Source organism: Amphiprion ocellaris, chromosome 3, assembly GCF_022539595.1.
Source record: "Amphiprion ocellaris isolate individual 3 ecotype Okinawa chromosome 3, ASM2253959v1, whole genome shotgun sequence".
NCBI classification, from domain to species: Eukaryota; Metazoa; Chordata; class Actinopteri; family Pomacentridae; genus Amphiprion; species Amphiprion ocellaris.
The window spans coordinates 29,662,515-29,686,399 of record NC_072768.1 but is presented as its reverse complement, the minus strand read 5'-3'; the positions used below and the strand labels follow the sequence as shown (position 1 = coordinate 29,686,399).

Here is a 23,885-nt window from a genome sequence, read left to right as displayed (position 1 = left end):
ATAACTCAGATAGAATTTAAATGATTTATCACTGCAAAAAGACAAAAGGCTGCTTCCTACCTGATAAAGTCTCCCTCTAGACCAATGACCCGCTTGATAATCTTCTGCTGGGGATTTTTGGGTGACCTGAGAGAACAATACATATCAATATATAAAAGGCAATAAAAGGCAATACCTACAAAACCCAAGCAGGAAAACACCAAAATTTAAATCTTAAAAGTGTGATGTAGTACATTCTGAAAACAGTTCTGTTAAGAGAGCTTGTATTTAGATAAATTTTAAGGCTGAGGCTGCTCATCATTCATCTCCTCTCTTCCTTTATGTCTCTGTTATCTGATATCATATTTGATATTTCAACATGTGCTTAAAAGAAACACATCATAAGATTTGAGAAGTCTAACACCACTCTGAAAGTCTGTCCTACTTTTATGAAACCTTGGAAATAACCAGAGTTTAATGGCTTAAAACAAAAAGCAGTTCTGGCATGAAGAAGAAATATTTCATAACCTTCATTATTTACAAATCAGCAATTTAACTGAAGCAAGTTTGTGACAGTTGCTTTATTTACTCATTTGCAGAAGAGGTCATATTTCTTAAAGATGCATCCTTTCATTGAAGCAGTGTTCAGATGACATGGACTGAATCAATTATTACAAATTTCTCCAATGAAATCAACCTACAGCCACTGTTCACCTGTTAGCACTGTGATAGTGGGAATCATGGTACCAGGGCTGAGTGAAAATATCAGAAGTCAAAGTTATTTTGTGTAAAGAAGAAGCTTTTCACAGTGTTAAATCATGGTGTTACGGCTGTGGCCGTATTGTTTAGTGTGATATTACGGTTTGGAGTTTGGAGTTGTTTTATTGTCTGGGAGTGGGTGTTCTGTGCTCGTGTGGATCTTTGTCTCGTCCTTGTTTTCTGTGTGAGTCGTCTGTTCGTCCTGTTAGTTTGTAGTGTGTGGTCTGTCTGTGTGGAGATCTTTGTTCTGTCCAGGAGGTGTAACTGGCGACAAGGCGGACCCAGTGCTGGTTGGCTGTTCACCTTTTTAATTCTCAGCGGCCTGCAGTGGATGGGGAGCCACTCTGACAGCAGCAGCTTTTCGCTTGTTTCCCCAGACTCCAAACTTCTGACTGATACCTGTGTTCTTTGATAGATTAGGCTAGCATTACTTTTGTTTGTTAGACTTACGGTAGTTAGGTTTCTATTTCTAGTCGTTGTGTTTTTTGGATAGGTTTTTCGTTTGAGTGCTAAAATGCCTCTTTAGTTTGAATCCAGTTTTTTTGTCGTTGTTTGAATGTACAGCCCATGGAGTGACCTGTTTTATTTTAAAATATTGTAAATAAACTTTTTTGTAATTTTCTTAGATCCTGTTGGTTATTTTGGGGACTGGGAAAATATTCTTCTTTTTTTTTTTTTGACAAAATATTATGCTACGCACCTTCCCCCTAGACAGGTGTGTAACACATGGCTGGACATAAGGCTTCTGATTGCAAACAATCACACCGTGAATAATTCAAATTTGGTAGCGCTACAGTTGAACATTTTTGGAACTTAAACATCAGTGTTTATTGACTTATTAAGGTTGTTATTTACTCTCCAGTTTACAGTTTCGACAAGGCAAAAGTAAAATGTTAATTTTTCCAGGAGACTGTAGGAAAGAACTGTACAAAATATTGTAGCAGAGATACTGTATCTTATCCATAGAGCCTATGGCTGTTCATTCTGGCTTGGAGCAGTTACTGATTGATTTTTGTGGGAGTAAATAATCTACAATGTTAGGAGTTAAGAGTTGTTCTTTATGTAAGATAACAACAACCTGTACATTGACCTCATCTACACTTATCTACACAAACAAAAAGGCAACACTAGTTGCCGTTTGTTTGGTATTCCTTGTTTCTCTCTTTGGCTTAGTTGGTTTTCCCAACCGGCAGACATGGTCACTCCAGATCTGGAAACCCAGGAGCAGAAAAATCGAACAGACGGAAACTAGATACAAGCCAATAAAGATTTATTTACAGAGAAAGTCAAGGCAAGTAATCAGGAAGGACAACTAAGTGGAAGTGGGAATCAAACTGGGGCTAACCAAACCTAATTCAAAAAATGGGTAAATGTATGAAAATCGCGTAATGCCGCTTAGTCTGTCGGGACAGAGTGGAGCCGGAGATGTACAGCAGCGACTTGAGGAAGGCAGGCAGGAGACAGGTCGGGGACTGGCAGGGAAAACATATTATGAGTGTCTATGGACTGGCTAAAAGTGAAGTCGGGCTTTTATGGAATGAGGTGATTGTGAACAGGTAAGCTGATCCCTGCATTAGTCACTCACTACCAGAGTGATGGGGAGAGGGTGAGCAAAGCAGACCAAGAGGGAAAGAGAAAGGAAGGAGAGAGGGAGAGGGAGAAGGAGAGGGAAAGGGAGAGAGGGGACCAGGCAGGGGCTGGGGTTCCTGACAGACACATGTCAATAAACATGACACTAGACCTCTTTGAGTCACTGGAAAAACAGTCCAATACCTCCAGTGACAAAACACAGGTGGTATCATCCTCTCTTCTCTCACCCTCTTGTTTATTCTCTTCTCTGACCATTGTCTCGCTTTCTCTTATATTCATTCATCCTTCTTCTCAGTTTTCATCTCCCAATTCTCCTTCTTCTGCCACTCTTCACAGGCACCTCTACCTTCTCTCCGTTGCCGTGGGGATAGAGAGGATCATGGCTGACTGACAGCATCTTAAGCCAATTGGATTCACCCACAGTCACAGAGCTGAACACTTATTGGCCAGTCCCAGGGGAGCTGGAATGTATTGATGTGTGTATTAGCGTGTATGTGTGTATTCATATGTGTGTGTGTGTGTGTGTGTGTGTGTGTGTGTGTGTGTGTGTGTTTAATAGCGTGATGGATGATCTCTTCTCTAACAGCCGGGGAGAGGAAAGAAAGGATCATTTACTTTCAGCCTCTCTCTCTCCTCTCTTTTTTAATTCTGGATCTTTTCCTCATCTGCCAGTATCTCTCGCTTCCCCCTCTCTCTCTGCAACACCCTTTCACTGTGGAGAGCAGAAGAAGAAAGATGTTTGTTCTTGGAGATACTTGAGGAAAACAAGAAAATAGCTGCTGCTGGATGTTAACATGCAGCGCTGCATGCCTTAAATAACACACACGCTACATGGTAGTGCAGCGATGCCAGGAATACCTACTGTCTATCTGCTGGTGCATAGTGCACGGGACATGATGGATACTGCTTTGACTGGTGAGTGTTTTTGCCTGCTACATGACTTGTGTATGTGTGTGTGTGTGTGTGTGTGTGTGTGTGTGTGTGTGTGTGTGTGTGTGTGTGTGAGTATGTGTTTTGAGAGGACTGCAGTAGTCCTTGAGCACTGTGGCGACTCAGCCTGCAGTTCTGACAGCTGTAAGGAATAAGAAAGCATTGCTGGGAATTTTTGTTGCAGGTTTTGAATAAGTGTGAAGTCAAACAGTCTTCATGTTGTTGTATAGCTCAAGTTTTTCATCTTTTGTCACTTTGGTTGTTCATTTATTGCTGCAGAGAGAAAGGAAACTGTGTTGAAGCCAGCAGAGTAGATTGCTGTCAGTGCCACTCCACAGGTTCATCCACTGAAGTCTGAGAAAGGTGGTGTGGCCAACAAGACCTGATAAAGCAGGGGTATTTTTCGGGGGCATTTCTGCCTTTATGAAGCAGATTGAAGTAACTGAAAGCAGGGAAGATCTCGGAATGACATGCGACAAAGACTGTGAGCCAGGATTAAAGAGCGCATTAACAGCTACATGCCCCTCGGGAAACTAAACCACAAGGATTCTTCTGAAGCTTTAACAAGGTGAAATTGTCCAAGCTTAGAGGCAGTGCAGACAGACACCGTGTGCTGCTGTGTGATATGGCAGCATGAATCAGGAGAGAGCACAGTGCCGCTTATATTCTGATGGTGCTAGCAGAGATTAGATGTGCAGGTCACAGGACTGGACTGCAGGGTGATCTGCTCTAACAGGAAGATAGACGTTCACACCACTGCTTGCCTAATTTACCAGAACCTCAGTCTCTCTCTGTCTCTTCCCTCCATCCTCACTCCTGCAAGCCTAGCGCATAATTACCAGCAGTGTACTAAAGTGTCTTTAAGTGCGCATACTGAAATTAAGCACATTTCCATCCTGGCTAAATGGGGATCAAGTAAAAGAGGTGGAAGCTTTTTGACACCAAAGAAACATTCAGTTTTCCTCACGTCAACATGCAGCAGCATCAGAAAGTATGAGCATTGGCTGTGGAGACATTAAAGACACAGCCGTCTCCAGAGCTCCACAAATAATACGTCAGCCTTCACCCTACATTTTTATCACATGATTTCTCAGTGGGCTTGCAACACATCTGCTCTGATTAGATTTCATGAGCAAAACAGCCTATTATTATTACAATACCAGGAAGATTACCCCCAACAAGACTAATTAAATCAAGGCCATATGCTGTATTCTCTTGATAGTCACTCCCTGAGGGTGACATGTTGATGTGGTGGTTAGCAATTAGAAGGTCCTGGGTTCATTTCCCGGCCTAGGGTGTCTGTGTGGAGTTTGCATGCTCTCCCTATGCCTGTATGGATGTGTGGGTCTGGCTTCCAGGCTTCCTCCCACAGCCCAAAGACATGCTGAGGTCAATTGTTCTTTTCTGTCTTAGGTGTGAATGAGTGTGCTTGTTTGTCTCTCTGTAGCCCTGTGATAGACTGTGATAGACTGCTGACCTGTCCAGGATTCACCCTAAGTCAGCTGGGATAGACTCCCAGAGAGAGAACGATTCTGCATTTTAAGTATCAACATCTAATTAGATCAGATATTTATCACAGTACCACTGAGAGTCAGAAGCAGTGCTGTACCCACAATTGCAGACACACCGAACTCCAGCAAGTAGTGGCAGTAGTGGCAACGAAGTACATTTGCTCAAGCACTGCACTTGATTGCAATTTTGTGCACTTAGTAGTATGAAATGAAAGTACTTGGTACTTCACATAGGTCACACCTTAAATATGAATCTGTTAAAATTCCTACAACATTATAGTTATCATTCAGGTGTTAATGCCTCAAAATCAATATCCAATAAAATGTCTGGAAACACTCTGTATAATGAGTAAGTTTGATAATACAATCAGGATAATACATCTTCCTGAAAATCTTTTGATAACTGATCTGAACTCCGGTTTTCCTTTTACCTGAACTCCCTCAACAATTGTCCCCAGACACTCCACCCTCACAAATCAAGACATGTACAATTATGTCAGTTTTTTTTTTTTAAAGTTTATTCTATCCCATGCTACATTCATTCAGTTGTCCCTTTACATTCATATAGGTGTGTGGTTTCATATTTAATTGTATATTTTGTAATATCTTTACATAATTATATAAAGGCGTTTTCTATTAGTTTTGTCTTCTTTGTCAGATTTAAATTCAGGTGGAAAAATGAGTTTATTTTCATGAATATATCTCTTTACTTTGTCTGGGCCTTCAAACGTCAAATTTCAGAACAACGTGTTGGCATCTTTCTCAGAATCAGTATAAAAAGCAATATATGCTGGAGGTCAAAATGTAAGGCAAAGTGGACAGAAACAGTGACACTGTGATGCTGACAGGACTTAGAAGTTGAGGACTGACTATGCTGGTTTGGTTGGATGCTGAAAGGGAGAGAGAACAAAGATTAAAGAGGTTTCCCTGTTCAAACACAAGTCAACAAATTCCTCGAAAGGAGAAATACCAATATTTGTTACTCCTCTGTGCCACAGAGCTCCATTTAGTTCAAAAACACACCCGTAAGCCATACAGCAGTTTATATGGGCTCAATCCTTACTGCTCCAGATATTTGCTATAGCACCAAATGTGAGTTCATCTGCTGCTGCAGCACACATTCAAGGAATTCTGCTTATATCTGTTGATCTTTAACCTCAGTAGCTCAGTGCCACTGCAAGAAGCAGTGTGTCCTTTAAATTCTTCCAGTGTAGGAAGTGAGGGTGTGGAGGTGGATGGGCATGCAGCTAAACATCATGCAGGATTCTGAGCTTTGTGTTCCTTCAAAGACCTGCATCAATGTGTTTTTTATGAACAGTTAGCAAGTTTTTTTTTTCACCTTAACAACTGTATTGAAACTGTCAACATTAGTCACCATAGTGCTCAAAGATGTCATATTTTTATGTTCAAGTGACAAATAGCTCTAGCAGATGTAGCTTGACAATTCTAATGCTGGTGATGTTAACAAGAAGCGGAGGGAAGGGGACAACTGTGTGGACAGGTCTCACAAGGGACGGGCCTAATGGTAAATCAATGGCAGATGGAGGGAGGGGAGAAGGCAGCAGGGAAGGAGGAATTTCATCTTGGAATTCTGATACTGTCTTTATGTTTTTGGTGATATCCCAATAGCATTGAGAAAAATCATTAAAGCAAAAGAGTGGGGAAGGAACCAGGAACCTGAGATGTGTGGTGGGTGCACACTGGGCTGCTCATGCTTTGCCTATATACTGCACACTTGACCTGTTAATAATTAGTAATTGGTGCAATGGTTTTACATGGTGAAAATGTAGGTAACTCTTTTGTAAAATCTAATCCATATTTTTAAATTAGACCATGACTTGCTTTTCATTTCCTTTCATTTACAGATACTTGGCAAAGTCACTACATGTTTCAATTGGGCATGCCATAGCTTTCTATTTTCACAGTAAGTAAAACCATCAATATTCAAGAAGCAGACCTTGAACGTGATGAAAAAAATTTGAAGAACTGAAAAAAAAAATTAAACCACAATTAAATGCAATCTTAGTTTTGGTGGAACAAACTAATTTGTATGGTGATAAGGATTAAACCAGTCCCTAAAGTTACATGTACAGATTTTTTCTAAAAGGCAACTGAAACTTGTACATGAATAGGTAGTTTGACCCACTGCATGTGGACATTTAGTTTAAGCCTGGTGTACATTTCACATAGCTTTCTCCACTCCTTCCATTATGTGCACCTTACCATTTACAAAATCCCCTTCATGACAGAAAACAACAACAACCTAACACTAATCACGCACTGAAAATGGCAAATTTTGTTGAGGATTTTATGCTCGCAGGCAGACTTCTTATTGATTTTTTTGCTTTTTTGGTGGGTTAGTCATATTAATGCCTGTGCTCACCTCTTTGCATTCAAGTATTCTCCAAAAACAGTTGCTACATTGCTAGTTTGCATCAGCACTGTTGCTACATCCTGGGTTTAGTAAAGCCCAATGCAATCATGACTGCTAACATAACATTGAACACTGAAGATAATACTGGTTTGGTCTCACCATCATAGATGACAATGGTGATGGTCTTCCTAATCTAAACAGTGTGACGCAATGATGTTTGTTATGTAGTATTTTAAAAAGCCCATCTGTATTCCATATTAGTATATACTGATCAGACATTAATCAAAGATAACCCTTATAGATTTGACTGAAGCCAGGATGATTTGCAAAAGTGCTGTGATAAGTATTAGCCCCACTACAGATATCTTTTATTTTTGCATATTTGTCACACTTAAATGTTTCTGTTCATCAAACTAATTTCACTATAAGACAAACATAACTCAGGAAAACACAAAATACTGTTTTGAAATCAGTATAATATAATATAATATATAAAATATAGTTTTCCCTGTCTGTAAATCTGTTCACTGTCCTCCCTGCAGTCGATGCTGTTATCCCACTTCTGCCATTTCCTGTTTATAACCTTTGAGTAGTATTTAAATAAACTCTTAAACTTTTATTCTGTGTGTCGTGTCCTCTCTGTCTATGCCTGGGTGTTGGTATTTTCCATGACATATTCACTGTTGTTCACTGTATAAAAAATACACCCTTGCTCCTATTGAATCAACTGAATCAATTTTATGGGTGCTAATATTTGTATTCTATCCAGATATGGTTGAAAACACAAATTCCTGATATCCTTGACTTTGATTTATATCTTGACTATTCATATTTTGTTAGAGTAATCAACAATAAGTAAAAGTTGTCAAAGCATGCATAGGGTGCCACTTCACACACTTGGAAAACAATAGAAATTTCATTTTCCATGTGAGGACAGTCTCATTTCCCACCGTTGCTGATACCAACAGCAGAAACTAATTTGGACAAACTCAGAATCCAGAGTCTCAGATGGTACAGACACCTTTCATAGTATTTCGGGCAGATAAAACATGATTTTTAAAAAAAATCTTGTCTGAAGCTGCTTTGATAGCACTCCAGAATTAAACTTAAAAAGTTGAGGTCTGCTGCATGAAGTGGCCTTGAAAGGTAAAGGCACATTAGCTCATTTTATAGTCTTTTCTTAGACGGCTGATGTGCAAAAGAGAAATCTAGCTTTCGCTCACCACAGGGAGGTCAGAGCTAAGCAAACATAGAATTGGTGGTGCTCAGTCTGTTGCTCCAAGGCACTTTTTCTAGTTGGTAAAGGGGTTGAAGAACAGTACCCTGTTGTGCGGAGTCAAACTTTCAGCTGAGTCTAATAGAAAAAAAAAAACGCAGCAGGTAAACATTGGAGAATATCTGCTGGTCATACTATCAGTCTGCAGGCAGGAGAGTTATTAACAAGGACTCTCTACAAAAGGAAAGGTCAGCAATATTAGAGCTGCGAACATGAGTGCTAACTACAGACAAACTGAAAAGCATGTAGCACAGATGGTCCTGAGCTTAGTCTGAAGCACCTTCTGTCTGAAAACACACAGTCATTTATCTGATTTTCATGCTAATATTTTGGTTGCTTTCTCATCAATTTTATTCAATAAATGTGTCAGCTCTTGGTTATTCATTCCCTTTATCCTCAGTAATGAGTACGTTAGTAGAAAAGAGTTGACACATGATGAATGTATAGAAGTGGGTCTCTAAAACAGCAAAAAAAAAATAATCTTAGCTTCACTGCAAAAACAAACATTTACACTACATTTGCAACATTGAAAAATGGCATTCTAAAATTTCAACAACTCATTTTCATAGAATCACTTTCTTTGTTTCTGTGAGTAATCCACAGACCTCACAGCAAACAGCTTTTACAGCAGCTAATTTATGTTTGAAAAGAGTAACAAGGATAATGCCTTAAAGCAATGTAAGTGCACTGAACATGTTCTTGGAAAGAGATGCTGCGGTTAATTTTTATTTTTTTAATGCCATGTTTCAGTGCAATAAATGCCCTAAAAATATCCAATTTACTGCTATTTTATTTGGGCAGTGACAGAAATCTAAGAGACAGATCCCAAACTTTCATGCATTGTGACATAATTCAAAAGGCAATTTCTATCTTTATTTGTAATTTGTTGGAAAATGAAATGTAAACCTGGCATTCCAGATAGAACAGATTATTGTACTTTTCATAAATTGTGTCTTCGGTTTATAATAAGTGTTTTGTTTTTTTTTTTTGGCAGAAACCATACAGCTCATACAGTACAATAGTACATTATTTTGTCAGCTAGCATTAAATCAGGAACAACAGCTTGCTTTTATCTTGTGAAGTCCAGCACAGTGATGCACTTAAATACTGTGAAACTTAATTTAGCCTTAAAGGAACATCCATCAATAATCTATACACCACTTTATCCTCACAGTCTATCACAGGGCTATGCAGAGAGACAATAGACCCGATGGAAACTCGTGCTGCACAAGGAGAACATGCAAACTCCACACAGTGCTGGATTCAGGGTCGGTGACTTGTAAAGAGTGAGAGGTACCCTGAACCAAAACGGTTACCACAGCATTCTGCAGTGCCATGTAGAACCCTCTGGTATGTTTCTAGTTGGTCAGGGGTTCATCCTACAGCAAGATAATGACCCAAAATATAAGTCCAAGCTCTGCCAGAACTACCTCAGGAAAAAAGAACAAGATGGTAAGCTTGAAAACATGGAGTGACCAGCACAGTCTCCAGACTTATTCATTTATTTATCTGATCAGTGACCATGCAATTAACATAGAAAACATCTGTTGTATGCATATAGAGTGTATAGCATTATGCAAATTTTCAACTCCCATCCCTGGTTGGGCTTTTCAGTAAAAGTGGACAGAGGACCAACAACACCAGTAAAAACAGCACAGACAACATTATAAACTTAGAACAGTTTTGGTGGATCTACAACACCTTAAGGTTGTGTATAGTAGTTGTGGCAAACTGCATGTTGTTTTATGTGGATTAGTGTGTACAGGTGCATTGTTCACAACAGAAAAGAGGTTCAGTAAACAGTGAAGATGTCGAAATTACAACACAGAGGAAAATATGGACTTTTTGTACCTTTTTATTTAACAAAGTTGTGATCATCATCTCAGCGCTCCATCTTGTCAAGGGCACTTTTAATTTAATGCTTTGACTGAAAATGCAATGAAAAACACCAGCTCATCTGCCAGAGTCATTTTGCCCTATGACCATATAAAGATGTTCAAAAGTACCAGTTTTGGATTCAAACCTATCACATAAAACATATTACTTCAGGTTAATCATAACTTGCAGCTCAGATAGTATGAGGAAAGCAACAGAATCATTTGAGGCTCAAAAGGCTGAATATGTTTCAATATTCCAAAATGTCAATATGCTTTCATATTTCATCAACACTGTGTTATATTGGCCATTTCTTCTCTCTTGTCTCCCTAGATGGAAACTGACACCAGTGACAGTGAAGGAGAATAATAATGATGGAAGACAGAATGATTTGTTCCCAGCCAGAGCCACAACTGCCATCCTGCTTTGCAGCATTACTCGCTAAAGGGTACATCGACCTTGACATATCACAGTGTGCATGACAACCAAGCACACACTGAACTGAAAGGTTGCCTTTCTTTGCCAAGGGCTGGAAGACAACAGGGTCAAAACTTCAGGGACCAGGCATCAGCAGAAATCCACTCTCTTCCTGCAGTAACAAATGAGCTTATATTTGTGAAGCCAACACTCTGACTCCATAAGGGCCAATTACTGGCAGAAAGGTATACAGGGACAAGATGAAGGAGAGAGTTGTGGCTTATTTGTTGGCTGAGCTGTCATTGGCTGCTTTTGTTCTGGCCTCTGAGGGGACTGGTCATTGTCCTGCATTGTGTCTATGCGAGATACGACCCTGGTTCTCTCCCAGTTCTATTTACACTGAGGCTACTACTGTGGACTGTAATGACTTGGGCCTCTCAGTACTACCAGAGAGTCTGCCCTCAGAAACACAGGTACTGCTGCTACAGTCAAACAACATTGTTAATGTGGATAAAACTTTGAATTACTTAGTTAACATCATGGAAATTGACTTGTCTCAGAACAACATTTCCTCAGTGAACGATGTTTGCCTGGGGTCTCTCCCCCAGCTACTGTCACTCCACCTGGAGGAGAACTGGGTTCAGGAGCTTCCTGACAGCTGCCTCATTTCCCTGCCCAACCTCCAAGAGTTTTATATCAACCACAATTTGATTTTTTCCATTAGCTCCCAAGCCTTTCAAGGCTTGAGCAGACTGCTCAGGCTTCATCTCAATTCCAATCGACTGACAAGCATCAACAGTAAGTGGTTTGAGTCTCTCCCCAACTTGGAGATATTGATGTTGGGAGAAAACCCCATCTTTCACTTGTCAGACATGAACTTTAAACCCCTAGCTAACCTCCGAAGCCTTGTACTTGCCAGGATGAATTTGACTGAAGTTCCTGACAATACTTTTGTCGGTCTTGAGAACCTGGAGAGCATTTCTTTTTTTGACAACCTGCTTAATCGAGTACCCCGATTAGCACTGACGAAAGTTCATAACCTTAAGTTCCTGGATTTGAACAAGAATCCCATTGAGAGAATCCAGAGAGGTGACTTCATGGACATGGTGCATCTCAAGGAGCTTGGCATCAACAGCATGCCTGAGCTTGTATCTATTGATAGTTTTGCCTTCAACAACCTGCCAGAGATGACTAAAATCGAGGCCACTAATAATCCCAGGCTGTCTTATATCCACCCTAAGGCCTTCCACAAGCTCCTCAAGCTGGAGACCCTGATGCTCAATAGCAATGCTCTGACTGCGCTTCACCATAGTACAGTGGAGTCCCTGCCCAATCTGCGAGAGGTGAGCTTGCACAGCAACCCGATTCACTGCAACTGTGTCATCCGCTGGGTCACCATGAACAGGACCACCATTCGCTTCATGGAGCCCGACTCCCTGTTCTGTGTGGAACCCCCAGAGTACCAAGGACAGCATGTCAGACAGGTACATTTCAGGGAGATGACAGAGATCTGCCTTCCACTGATCTCATCTGGGAGCCTCACAGATCAGGTTGAGGTCAGTAAAAAGAGCTCAGTGTCACTGCATTGTCGGGCATTTGGAGAACCAGAGCCTGAGATCTACTGGGTGACACCATTAGGTGACAGGGTTCTGCCTGGCAGGATGTCTGATAAGTACTACATGCACCCTGAGGGAACTTTCGAAATCTATGATGCCACAGAGCAGGAAGCTGGCCCATACACCTGTGTTGCCCACAATGTTGTTGGTGCAGACCTAAAATCTGTGCTTGTTTTGGTGGACGGATACACTGCCCTACCTTCAAAACAACTTTTACATGTATATATTACATCTGTCCAGTCTCATTCTGTTCTGGTTTCTTGGAAAAGCACAGGTGCTTTGCAATCACACGTTAACTGGTCTATTTTAACAGAAGGCCAACACATTTTGATGCCATTTAAAGCTAGGCTTCCTGCTGATGTCAAAAAGTATCACATCAAACAACTAAAGCCATCCACTCAGTACCTGGTTTGTGTTGAGGTAATTGCAACACAGCCTGGATACAGCAGGGACTGTGTCAGTGTGACCACAAAGGGGACAGTGGTCCTGAGGAAGACAACTCAGAACTGGGACAGTCTGGTGATGGCTACTTGTGCTTTATCTTTTATCGTGGTTGCTGTGGCTTGCTCTGTAATCTATACTTCACTGTACATCCAAGTGGTTTACAGGAAAATGACAGCCAGCCCAGCTAAAATATTGCTGATTCCTAACACTCATTCCTTCTCATCATCTTACCTTGAATTTGGTATGTCTGGCATCAAGGTTAGGGCGACTGTAATAGACTTAATGGATGACTCTATGTAAGAAATGTCTTGTATGTAAAAGTGTCCTGGGATTAAGTGAAGGTACAGACTAAGGGCCACTGGACAGTTTACGGTGCTCTCTTTCAACAACTATTAGTTTGTCATTTTGCACTGGATTTTAGCAGGGTGGCATCAGGGGAAAAAAATATATATACTTACATAACCAGCTAAAAGCAGAGACTATTTTGTATTTCAAATTGTGTCAATATAGCTTCGTCAAGCAGATATTTAGACTATAAATTACATGACAACTGGTAGTTCACGCAGTGCAACCAGAGCAAAGGACAGCACAGAGACTATTCAGTCTTAAAAACCTTGTTGAAGCAGCTTTGATGTCTGCAAAAAACATTTTCTTTGCCACGTTACATTTAGTAGTGCCAAGCGAAGATAGTTTGGAACAGCAGAAAATAAAAAACTTTTTGTTAGCCAGAGTGTACAATAAAACTGACTACAATGTAAAACTTTTCAAGAACAAATACATTTTTCTTTAAACCTGTGTTGTGTCTTATAACTGAAAGTTTTTCTGTCTAAAGTAGACATTTTCTAAAACAAACATGTATTTTATATATATTTATTGGCACAAAAAAAAACTGTTGTCCATAAAATGCTGAATATTCGTTTGTATGGATTTGGCTCATTTATCTTGTTGTCGCCCTGTCCAGACCATATGGCAGCAGAAGTGGGAGATCTGCTGAAGCAAACACAGAGGTTGCCCTTCAGGCAGACACTCCAGCACTGTTAAGGAAACGCAATGCAATCTCAGACAGTATGATGAGTGTGAGATAGTTTGTTTTTGTGTGGTTGTAGCCATGTGTGTATATACCTTAATGGGTGTGTACATGTGTTTACAATCTGAGGACATTGGCAAATGCATTGAATTTGAATTACATAATATTCTCCTTCATTAAAAATCCAATATGGATACCCAACACAAACCTCAGCGCAGTGATAAATTGGCATCATGCGCAAACTGATGGGAGGCATTTATCAGCTGGACTCAGTCATAGATCAACTGAGTTTCAGTGCCTTGGACAGAGCTTTTAGAGAGTGGCTATTTGTCACAGCCACAAGAGCCAAAATATGACCCATTAGAGGCAGGTAGTGAATAGGTCAGCAAGGATGTGGTGCCCAAGCATTCCCCTTCCCTGTGTGACACTGGAGAGATATCGCCGCCATCGCAGGACCAGCTCAGCAACTATTGGGCTCATTTGTTGAGCCTTACATTGAGTACGGGGTAGTGGTAGGACCACAAGACCAGGATAAAGTAGTTTCAATGCTTAACAGAACATAGGATGCCACTGCCTGATATTTCACAGTGCTGAGCTCTGGTTGTACAAGATAGCCAGGCTGAGCCTATTAGACAGTCTACTGCTTAAATACTATATAGTAAAGAGTGTTTTGGGTATTTTGATGAGCAGTAGCAAAAAAAAAGGATTTTATAAAGGAGATGATAGGTCATTTACAAGCTTTTCATTGTGATTTGCTTCCTCACTTGTGCTGGGAGTTCAACTTGTTCATCCCCACTGAGAGAAGTGAATGATATGTTCATGTGTAATCCTCACAACAAATCAAAAACAGATCCATCTCACTCTTTTAAAGCTCAAACTTGTCAAAACATAAAAAGTAAAAAAGTAATACTTATACACAATCAAAAGGATAAAAAAAACTCTTTAAAGTGAGTAACTGTGCACTACCAAGGGCACACACAATATGGTGAGGCAGATCAAAGGGTAATGTTATGGAATGGGAATTGTTTTATACATACAATCCACACCAGCTGGCAGGCTAAATAAAATCGGCAGTACCTGGCGAAACTGAATCCATGACTCAAATCTGCATTGACACAATCCAACAAAGCAGTACAAAATGTCGCATGCACACGCTCATGATTGGAAAACTCACTAATCCCCACAGTGCTACAGCGTTGTATAGAAAATTCAGCTTATGTAACAACAATTCTACTCCTAAACCCTTCTCAGCAATAACACTTAACATGATACTGTAATTATGTCCTGAGTGTAGTTAGGTGGCAGAGAAAATGTCACAGGGATATTAAAATCTAAATGGTTAATCAAGAGGAGTATGAGAGGGTTCTGTAAATTTCAATGCCATTTAACCATTACAGTTTCTTAAAGTCTCTTGTGCTGATACATTGGGCTGGGAAAATCCATCCATTATCTATACACCATTTATTCTTCTGCAGGGTTGCAAGAAGGCTAGAGTCTATCCCTATCCTATGCTGATTTAGGGTGAAGGCAGGGGACACTCTGAACAGGCCACCAGTCTATCACAGGGCTACACAGAGAGACAACCAAGCACACTCACATTCACACCTATGGACAATTTAGATTCACCAATTACCCTCAGCATGTTTTTGGACTGTGGGAGGATGCCGGAGAACTCAGTGAGAACCCACACAGGGAGAACATGCAAACTACTGACAGAACGATCCTGGGAAAGCAGGGACGCAAACCAGAGATTTTGCAGCTGTGAGGCAACGGTGCTAGCAATCGAGCTGGGCTGGGGAAATAAATGTGATAATTAATGCTAAAATGTTCAAGAAATACATTTTTAAAATCTTAAATGGTGGCCTGAGTGTGGTCCTTACCTAAAGTTTCAAGCTGTATTCAACGTTGATAGCTTCATCCTCTGGGAAGACTGAATGTGCTCAGGAAATTTGAATAGATTTATTTGTCTTGAAAAACTGATATTTTGTCATGGTGGTAGCACTGCAGTAAAGGTCAGATAAACTTTAAGAATATTCAACTGGTGATCATGAATAGCCTCAGTCAGTTGTAGTCAGGTCAATTAAAACATCCACAGTCATACCACTGGTTCTGTGGAGATGCAGTGTTTATTATAAAGTAAACTTGTAAGTCGGACCAAATTTAGTACGGTAACATACTCATTATGTCAGTGCTCATATGCAAATGTTGAGCAAGTGCAATGGTTACCCTGGTAACCATCCTAGATTAGCAATTCAGTCTAGATGGAAATGGTGGACCAACCTACCAACATCCTCACAGCCACTCCACTGTGGTGTATTAATAATCTCCACACCTGTGCAAGCATTAAACCAGCTTTGCAAAGCAGCATTTCTGCATTTCCATGTGCACAAACGTTAACAGTCATAAATTCCTGGCTTCATATGTCACTGATTCCAGTTCTCTCAATCACTTGAAGATGTGACCAATAAAATAATCGTCCAAATTGGGAAGCCAGTAATATCCCCAACACACACCTCTTTTCATTAGGAAGTGACATGCAATAAATGAGATGCTGCTTAGCAGAGGTGGGCAATGCTATGTAGCAGATATGATTAACTCACTGACGATTTTCCTCACAGCAACAGGCCTGCTCATAATTGTGAGCGTTACAAGCAAACATGTATCACTGACACAGCACAGTGTGTCAAAATATTGAGGCTGTGATAGTTCTTTTGTGATGGTCTGCATTCCGTCTCTACATTTCAGAAGAAAACATTGTTCTTGTCCTCTGAAGTTGTAAAATACATTTATTTTATGATTTCACTCAGTGGTTACTGTAGGTGCACTTTCAGCCACTGAGGTAAGATCTTCTGTATTGCTTCTGGGAATGTGGGGCTCTTAGTATTGGGGCTGTTGGTATTTTAGTGTGTTTAGTGGAATTTTCACTCAAGAACTCAGTATTTCTAACAGCCTGTCCTCTTTTGTAATGCAGTTTCCTTTTCCTTTGCTATCATTTCCCTTTGTAGCCCCTTTTTTAGCCTATAAGTAGAAAGGCAATGGATGGGTGCATCATTCACCTGGGCCAATGTCCTATTGTACAATTTTAAGAAAGTGATGTGAATCGGCACCAAAATTGAATGGGTAGATTTTGCTACCACCTTGGCAGAAGAGAAAAATATTTTTACATTGTGTTTTTTGTCATAGATTTGAGCTGCTCTTTAATTAGTGTGATTTACAGTCAGGTTCATAAATATTTGGATTTTGACACAATTTTAAGCATTTCAGCTCTGTACACAACCACAACGGATTGAAATGAAACAATCAAGATGTACTCTAAGTGCAGACTTTCAGCTTTAATTAGAGGGTATTTACATCCAAATCAGATGAATGGTGTAGGAATTACAACACATTTTATATGTGCTCTCCACCTTTTCAAGGGACAAAAGTTAATTGGACAATTGGCTGCTCAGCGGTTCCATGGCCAGCTGTGTGTTATTCATTCATTATTTCATAGGTTCTGAAGTTCTGGATGAGTTTTACTCCTCTAAAAGCAGTGTATCAGGACACTTTGCTGCTCAATAACAAAAATTCTGATGCATTTGGCTGACTGATGTTTGTTCCTCTCAGAGATTCGCAGAATGTTGGAGGAATAAAATGAAATTAGCGTTGGGGAGGCAGTAATAGACAGCTTGAGGATTTAAGTCAATGTTGTAAGAGAGGAACATCAAATACCGAAACACCGAAAAACAAAAAATTGTACAGCAATAACTGCTGCTGAACTTAATGAACTCTGACTACATATTTAGCCCCAACAGAATCATATCTTGAGCCATCATATATAATTACATTACCAGTGTTTACTCACTACTCTTTCCTCATTTCATTTTCAGCTAATAATCCATGAAAAAAGCCTAACGATCTGTGCTGAAATAAACTAATACCTCTCATTACAACACTTCCGCTTTTAAAATCATCCATTTCTCCACCATGTCTTAGTAGAGAAAATGAATTTGGCAAGCAAGCAAAGCTATTTTTCTCATGAATTATTACCCACTACAAGCGTTTGGTTTTAAGGTGAGGCCTGCAGCTTTTTGCTTAGGGTGAGTAAATAAAACTTACATTTATGTAGTTTTGCTCATGCAGAACCTCCTGGGTTTTAAGTAATTACTCTCCCACTAACTGGACCATTAGGCTAAAACAACATCGCTGACTTTGGGTAATCCTGGAGCACAGACCTTTCTGAGCTTTTATTATGGTTTCATGATTGACTGTTGCAGGTGGTTAGCATGCACTTAACCTTGTCTTGAAAGTGAATGCTGTCTGCTTTATTTTATCAGCAATGATTATTTCCAGTAGAGAAGCAGGAATCATTCAGGTTGGTTAATGACTACCTCTAACTTATTTTTATGTTATCCTTGCCTGTTACATTCTAGAAATCTTTTCCAGTATACACTGACTCAGGATGATGTGTTTTCCAATACATATAGTCACAGAGGAAGCTGCCAGATACAGCTGGTCCTCCAACAGTGACCACCAAATGTGTTAAGAGAGTTCAGAGAGGATCTAGTTTCTTTTCCTGACCATGGCTTTGTCAGATAATTAACCTAGAAGATTTTGAAATCGGGTTGTATTGCACATATTAGGAGAAACTTCAAATGTACTACACAAGGTATGCATTACTTTAAAGTTTCTTATACAATCAGGGAGGTGTCCGAGTTCTGAGTGGTCCAAAGCCCAAAAATACAGTCACAAAGACAGAGTCACAAAGAATTGCCTTTATCCAACAGAAAACTTGGAGCACTCATCAGGGGGCCAGTCTGGGATCAGATTAAGAGACAAAAGATTCCGAGACAGCCTGAATCCAGAAAAAAACTGAAGCAAGTTGTCCTAGATGCTCGGGACAACCTCACAAGTACCTCAAAAAACTGCTGGTATATGTATTAAGGAGAATTTGTGCTGTTTAAAAGGCTAATGGAAGTTACTGATCTTCTTGTAAAAGCACTTTGTATGAAGTTACTTTAGAAATAAATATTTAAACTTTAAATGCCTAAACTTTTGCATAGTATTAGATTTCCCACATGCATAGAATAATCCTCATCCTGTTTTATAAAAGACCTGTCTCTCTCGGTCTGTCTCTCTCTCTCTCTGTCTGTCTCTCTCTCTGTGTGTGTGTGTTGCTTCACAAATTTATTAAACTACCAGTCATGAAAACGATAAAACAAAAATATTTTACAAATCTGTCAAGAACTTGTTTCAACCTAAAAAAAAAATCCATTGTTATTTATTAGGCAAGTAAAAGTAACAATCTGGAACAATTAAATAGTCCTTTTTCATATATATTAACCAAAAATCTTGATATTTTATATATATATATATATATATATATATATATATATATATATATATATATATATATATTGCTTAACAAATTTATTAGACCACCGCCCAGAGTAAAGTGTCAGCCACCGTGGCCCTAAATTAACAGTATTGCTTAGTGCACTTTAATCAAAATGATACCTTTAATGCTAAAATATAATTATTGTTGTTATCCATCAATTTTCAAATTCAATGTTTTACAAAAAAAAAAAAGAAATTGTAAAGTACATTATTATTTTTTGATTTAGGTACCAAATTGCAGTCATCTGCTTGCATTCCTGAATTCCAGTGTGCTGACTCAAATTTGGGTATAAAAACATGAATTTGGTTTGAAATTCCTCACTCCTGTTCAAAATAGTGAAGCATAGAGAACTCACTGAGATAGACAGAGTCCGAAATAAAACACTTCATGATGCTGGATGGTCTTTGAAACAAAGAGTGGAGTCAAAGTGTTCTCACAGTGTGGTCAAGTATGCCTTGGACTTAATTGCAGAGACTGGTACTTAGAAAACACGCCAAGGAAGAGGCCAAAAACAAAAGCTAACTGAAGCAGATGGCAGGCACCACAAGATTTGAAATACTAGAGACAGAAGGAAGACCACTGTTGATCTGTTGAGAAGAAGTGGCAAGAACCATTCAACTTAGCAAAGAGAAACGACAGTCCATCATTAGTTTAAGACATGAAGATCAGTTCATGTGGAAAAAATTCAAGAACTATGGATGTATCCTCAAGTGCAGTCGCAAAAACCATCAAACGCTATGATGAAACAGGCTCACATGAGGACTGCCCCAAGAAAGGAAGACCAAGAGTCACCTCTGCTGCTGAGGATAAGTTCATCTGAGTCACCAGCCTCAGAAACCACAAGTTAACAGCACCTCAGATTAGAGCCCAGATAAATGCCACACAGAGTTCTAGTAGCGGACACATCTCTACATCAACTGTTCAGAGTAGTGTCAATCAGGCCTTCAAGATGGAACTGCTGCAAAGAAGCCACTACTGAAAGGAATAGCAGCAAGAAGAGAATTGTTTGAGCCAAGAAACACAAGGAATGGACATTAGACCAGTAAAATAAATAAATATATATAAATAAATAAGGGCTACACAGTGGCGTAGTGGTTAGCACTTTCGCCTTGCAGCAAGAAGGTCCCTGGTTCGCGTCCCGGCTTTCCCGGGATCTTACTGCATGGAGTTTGCATGTTCTCCCTGTGCATGCGTGGGTTTTCTCCGGGTACTCCGGCTTCCTCCCACAGTCCAAAAATATGCTGAGGTTAATTGAATATTCTAAATTGCCCGTAGGTGTGAATGTGAGAGTGCTTGTTTGTCTATATGTGTAGCCCTGCGACAGACTGGTGACCTGTCTAGGGTGTCCCCTGCCTTCGCCCAAGTCAGCTGGGATAGACTCCAGCCCCCCCCGCGACCCTAGTGAGGATTAAGCGGTGTATAGATAATGGATGGATGGATGGATATAAATAAATAAATAAATAAATAAATAAATAAATAAATAAATAAATAAATAAATAAATAAATAAATAAATAAATAAGAAGCAGCCAACAAGTGCTCAGCATCTCTGGGAACTCCAAGACTGTTGGAAAACCAGTTCAAGTGACTACGTCATGAAGATGATTGAGAGAATGCCAAGAGTGTGCAAAGCTGTAGTCAAAGCAAAAGGGGGCTACTTTAAAGAATCTAAAATATAAAACATAGTGATTTGTTTCGCACTTTTTTGTTTGCTGCATAATTCCATGTGTTCATTCATAGTTTTGGTGTCTTCTGTATTACTCTACAATTTAGAAAATAATTAAAATGAATAAAAATCATTGTAGAAGAAGGTGTGTCCAAATTTCTGACTAGTAGTGTACTTGTGGAAGTAGTTGTGGACATTTCCGTCATGCCAGACTGTGTAAACAGAAATCATGAAAGCTGTTAAAAGCACCAGTCTGACTCAGGCAAGTTTTTGGATTCTGACTGGTCACATTTTTCTTTGCTCTGTGTTCACTACAGCCACCACACTAATGTCATTCAATATCAAGACATTCAAGCAGGGATAAGAGTGGCTCACCCAAATCATTCCTCTGTGGTGTTGCATAATTAAAGATTCATACTGGAAAAGTCCAGCTGGCCAACAAAAGAAGACTGTGGCTATCAATGTGAACAGGTGGAAATGATTGTAGCTGGTTAAGTATGAAGCAGGGCAAGGAAATCTAATATGATCCATGAGGTCCATTGTTGGTAAAATTCCTATGAGTTCAAAGGCTTCTGCCATATCACTGATCAGTTTATAATACTGCTAATTATTGCACAACAGAGTCACTGGAGTCAATCATTTTTATCTTTAGTCTCAACAATGTTTACATGGAAATATGTAACCATGGGGTTATTTTTGACTTTTAACTCCCACATAAGGCAAGTCTCCAGGACAGCCTTCTTTCACCTGTGCAATACTGTCAAAATTAGGAAGATAATACCTCAAATGGACACGGCAAAACTAGTCCATGCATTTGTTACTTCTGGGCCAGACAGACTACTGAAATTCCTTATTATCAGGGTGTTCCAATAACTAATTCATAGTTTCAGTCTAATTGATTATAAAGGCTCTAGTCAGAGAACTGATGTAAAGTAAAAAAAAGAGATAATTTTTCTCCCATATCAGCCTTTCTACATTGGCTATCTGTGATTTGCCCAACTTTATGTACTCCAAGCTGTACTTTTGGAGGAAGCAGAGTCTTTTCCTTTCCTCCTATTGAGTGGTGTGTACTGTTACAGGAGACAGCCCTACTCTTTCCAGATAGGTGATGCAAAAAGAAAATAGACCCATCAGTGTCCACTTAATGTTGAAAACCTGGTGAGATAACATTTGACAAGCATCAAGCTGAAATGTAAAAGCTGCCCTCCTGGGGTGAAAATGACCTGAATTCATTATTGCAGATACCTACTCACAGAAAAATCTTGCAGCACTCGAAATCGGGTTGCACTGCTATTGTCAATAAATGCTGTATGGTTTTAGAAAAAGTTAATTCAAATCTATACAACGTCTAGCAGAGGGTGATTTATCTCAGCACTGATGGTGGAGCATTCAGAAAAGGGAACAACACCCACAGAGTACATGAAATTATAAAGAGATAAAAGATACATTTTATAGAGGGCTGCACAGTGGCTCAGTGGTTAGCACTTTCGCCTTACAGCGGTTCATGTCGCTGCCTTCCAGGGCTCTTTCTGCATGAAGTTTGCATGTTCTCCCTGTGCATGTGTGGGTTTTCTTTGGTACAGTTGTCCCTCGCCATATCACGGTTCACTTTTTGTGGTCTCACTGTATCGCGGATTTTTAAATTGCATTTGGTATTGCTGATTTTTTTGCTATACCACGGGATTTTGCCGTATATAAGTATTTTTATATATTATTTTAACTATTTTTGTGGTAAAATAAGCATGTTCTAGCCTAAAAAAAATTGAAAACAATATTAAAAAATATATCAAAAATAAAAATTAAAACATATTAAAAGAATGTTAAATCAAAATAAAATGCATAGTGTACAGTGCTGGATGCTGATTGGCTCAGTGACTGTAGCATCAGCCTCCTCCATCTTCTGTGTATAACATGCGTTCAGCGTCATCTCATCGTCATCAGTACTGCACAGCTAATTCATCATCATCTTCATCATTTAAGTTATAGTATATTCACTGGTGAGTACCCATATAAGATTTTAAATATTGTTAAAATTACATAGGTTTAAGAATGTAGAAAGTGTTAAAGAGCATAGGAAGTGTTTATAAGCATGTGGGGAGGGTTTATAAAGCCTTAAAATATATATGAATAACAAAATAAATGTGGTCGCTACTTTGTGGATTTTCACCTATTGCACGGGGGTCTGGAACGTAACCCCCGTGATAGATGAGGGACCACTGTACCCCGGCTTCTTCCTACAGTCCAAAAACATGCTGAGGTTAATTGGTGATTCTATCCATAGACATGAATGTGAGAGTGATTGTTTGTCTCTATGTGTAGCCCTGTGATAGACTGGTGACCTGTCCAGGGTGAACCCGGCCTTCACTCTCAGTCAGCTGGGATAGACTCTAGCTCTCCTGTGACACTAATGAGGATTAAGCGGTGTATAGATAATGGATGGATGGATGGATGGATGGATGGATGGATGGATGGATGGATGGATGGATGGATGGATGGATTTTATAACTGACTCTGCAGCTTCTCTCTCTGAGAGCTGTTTAATTAATTTCTAATGGCTGGAAACTCACTGGCTGTTTATTGTTGGTTTTCTTTTGTATAAAACTTTAAACAGTGAGTGTTTCTTGCTCGATTTTAGGATCGTAGCAGCTACCACAGAGAACTGATTACATGCTCAGGAGTCCAATAATCTTCTGCCCAGACTTACAGACCCAGAGATAGCCAGAAAACATTTTCATTCTGCTGAAATCAGAAAATGCGATACACACAAGAGAGGAACATAATGTCCTTAAAAAGGTCTACTTGTAGAAACCTTCCCCTTCAAATCATCTGTCTTTGTAAGATGTCTGCCTCCAACAATTGCTCTGATAGTTCCATCAAACAGGGTTGACTCGTTTCCGCTGATCCCTTCCCCAGCCCTGATTTGTTGCAGTCTCTGCTCCTCGTCTCCCTCTGTCATACTGAGCTGTAAGTGCACACACCAGTGCAGAGGCTGCCTGACCTGCCACCAATCCACTCTCCTCTCAATAGAACTCTGCCTCAGACTTCA

At 39.7% G+C, this 23,885-nt stretch overlaps 2 protein-coding genes across 5 annotated transcripts in view; one reads left to right on the top strand and one right to left on the bottom strand.

Annotated features, from left to right (window-relative positions):
* immp2l (inner mitochondrial membrane peptidase subunit 2) overlaps positions 1–23,885 on the bottom strand; it is a 77,098-nt gene that overhangs the window by 6,386 nt on the left and 46,827 nt on the right. For both annotated transcript variants that reach the window (XM_023280914.3, XM_035953137.2), the window contains exon 4: positions 61–126. In XM_023280914.3, the coding sequence (XP_023136682.2) occupies positions 61–126 (66 nt within the window). The remainder of the gene's footprint in view (positions 1–60; positions 127–23,885) is intronic.
* lrrn3a (leucine rich repeat neuronal 3a) overlaps positions 1,864–23,885 on the top strand; it is a 46,946-nt gene continuing 24,924 nt past the window's right edge. The window contains exons 1-3 of one of the 3 annotated variants that reach the window (XM_035953136.2): positions 2,544–3,243; positions 6,635–6,693; positions 10,628–13,566. In XM_035953136.2, the coding sequence (XP_035809029.2) occupies positions 10,972–13,071 (2,100 nt within the window). In that variant the 5' untranslated portion in view covers positions 2,544–3,243; positions 6,635–6,693; positions 10,628–10,971 and the 3' untranslated portion in view covers positions 13,072–13,566. Of the gene's footprint in view, positions 3,244–6,634; positions 6,694–10,627; positions 13,567–23,885 lie in introns of those variants that run through there. The other 2 variants (XR_008601148.1, XM_023280913.3) reach the window with 2 other exon arrangements.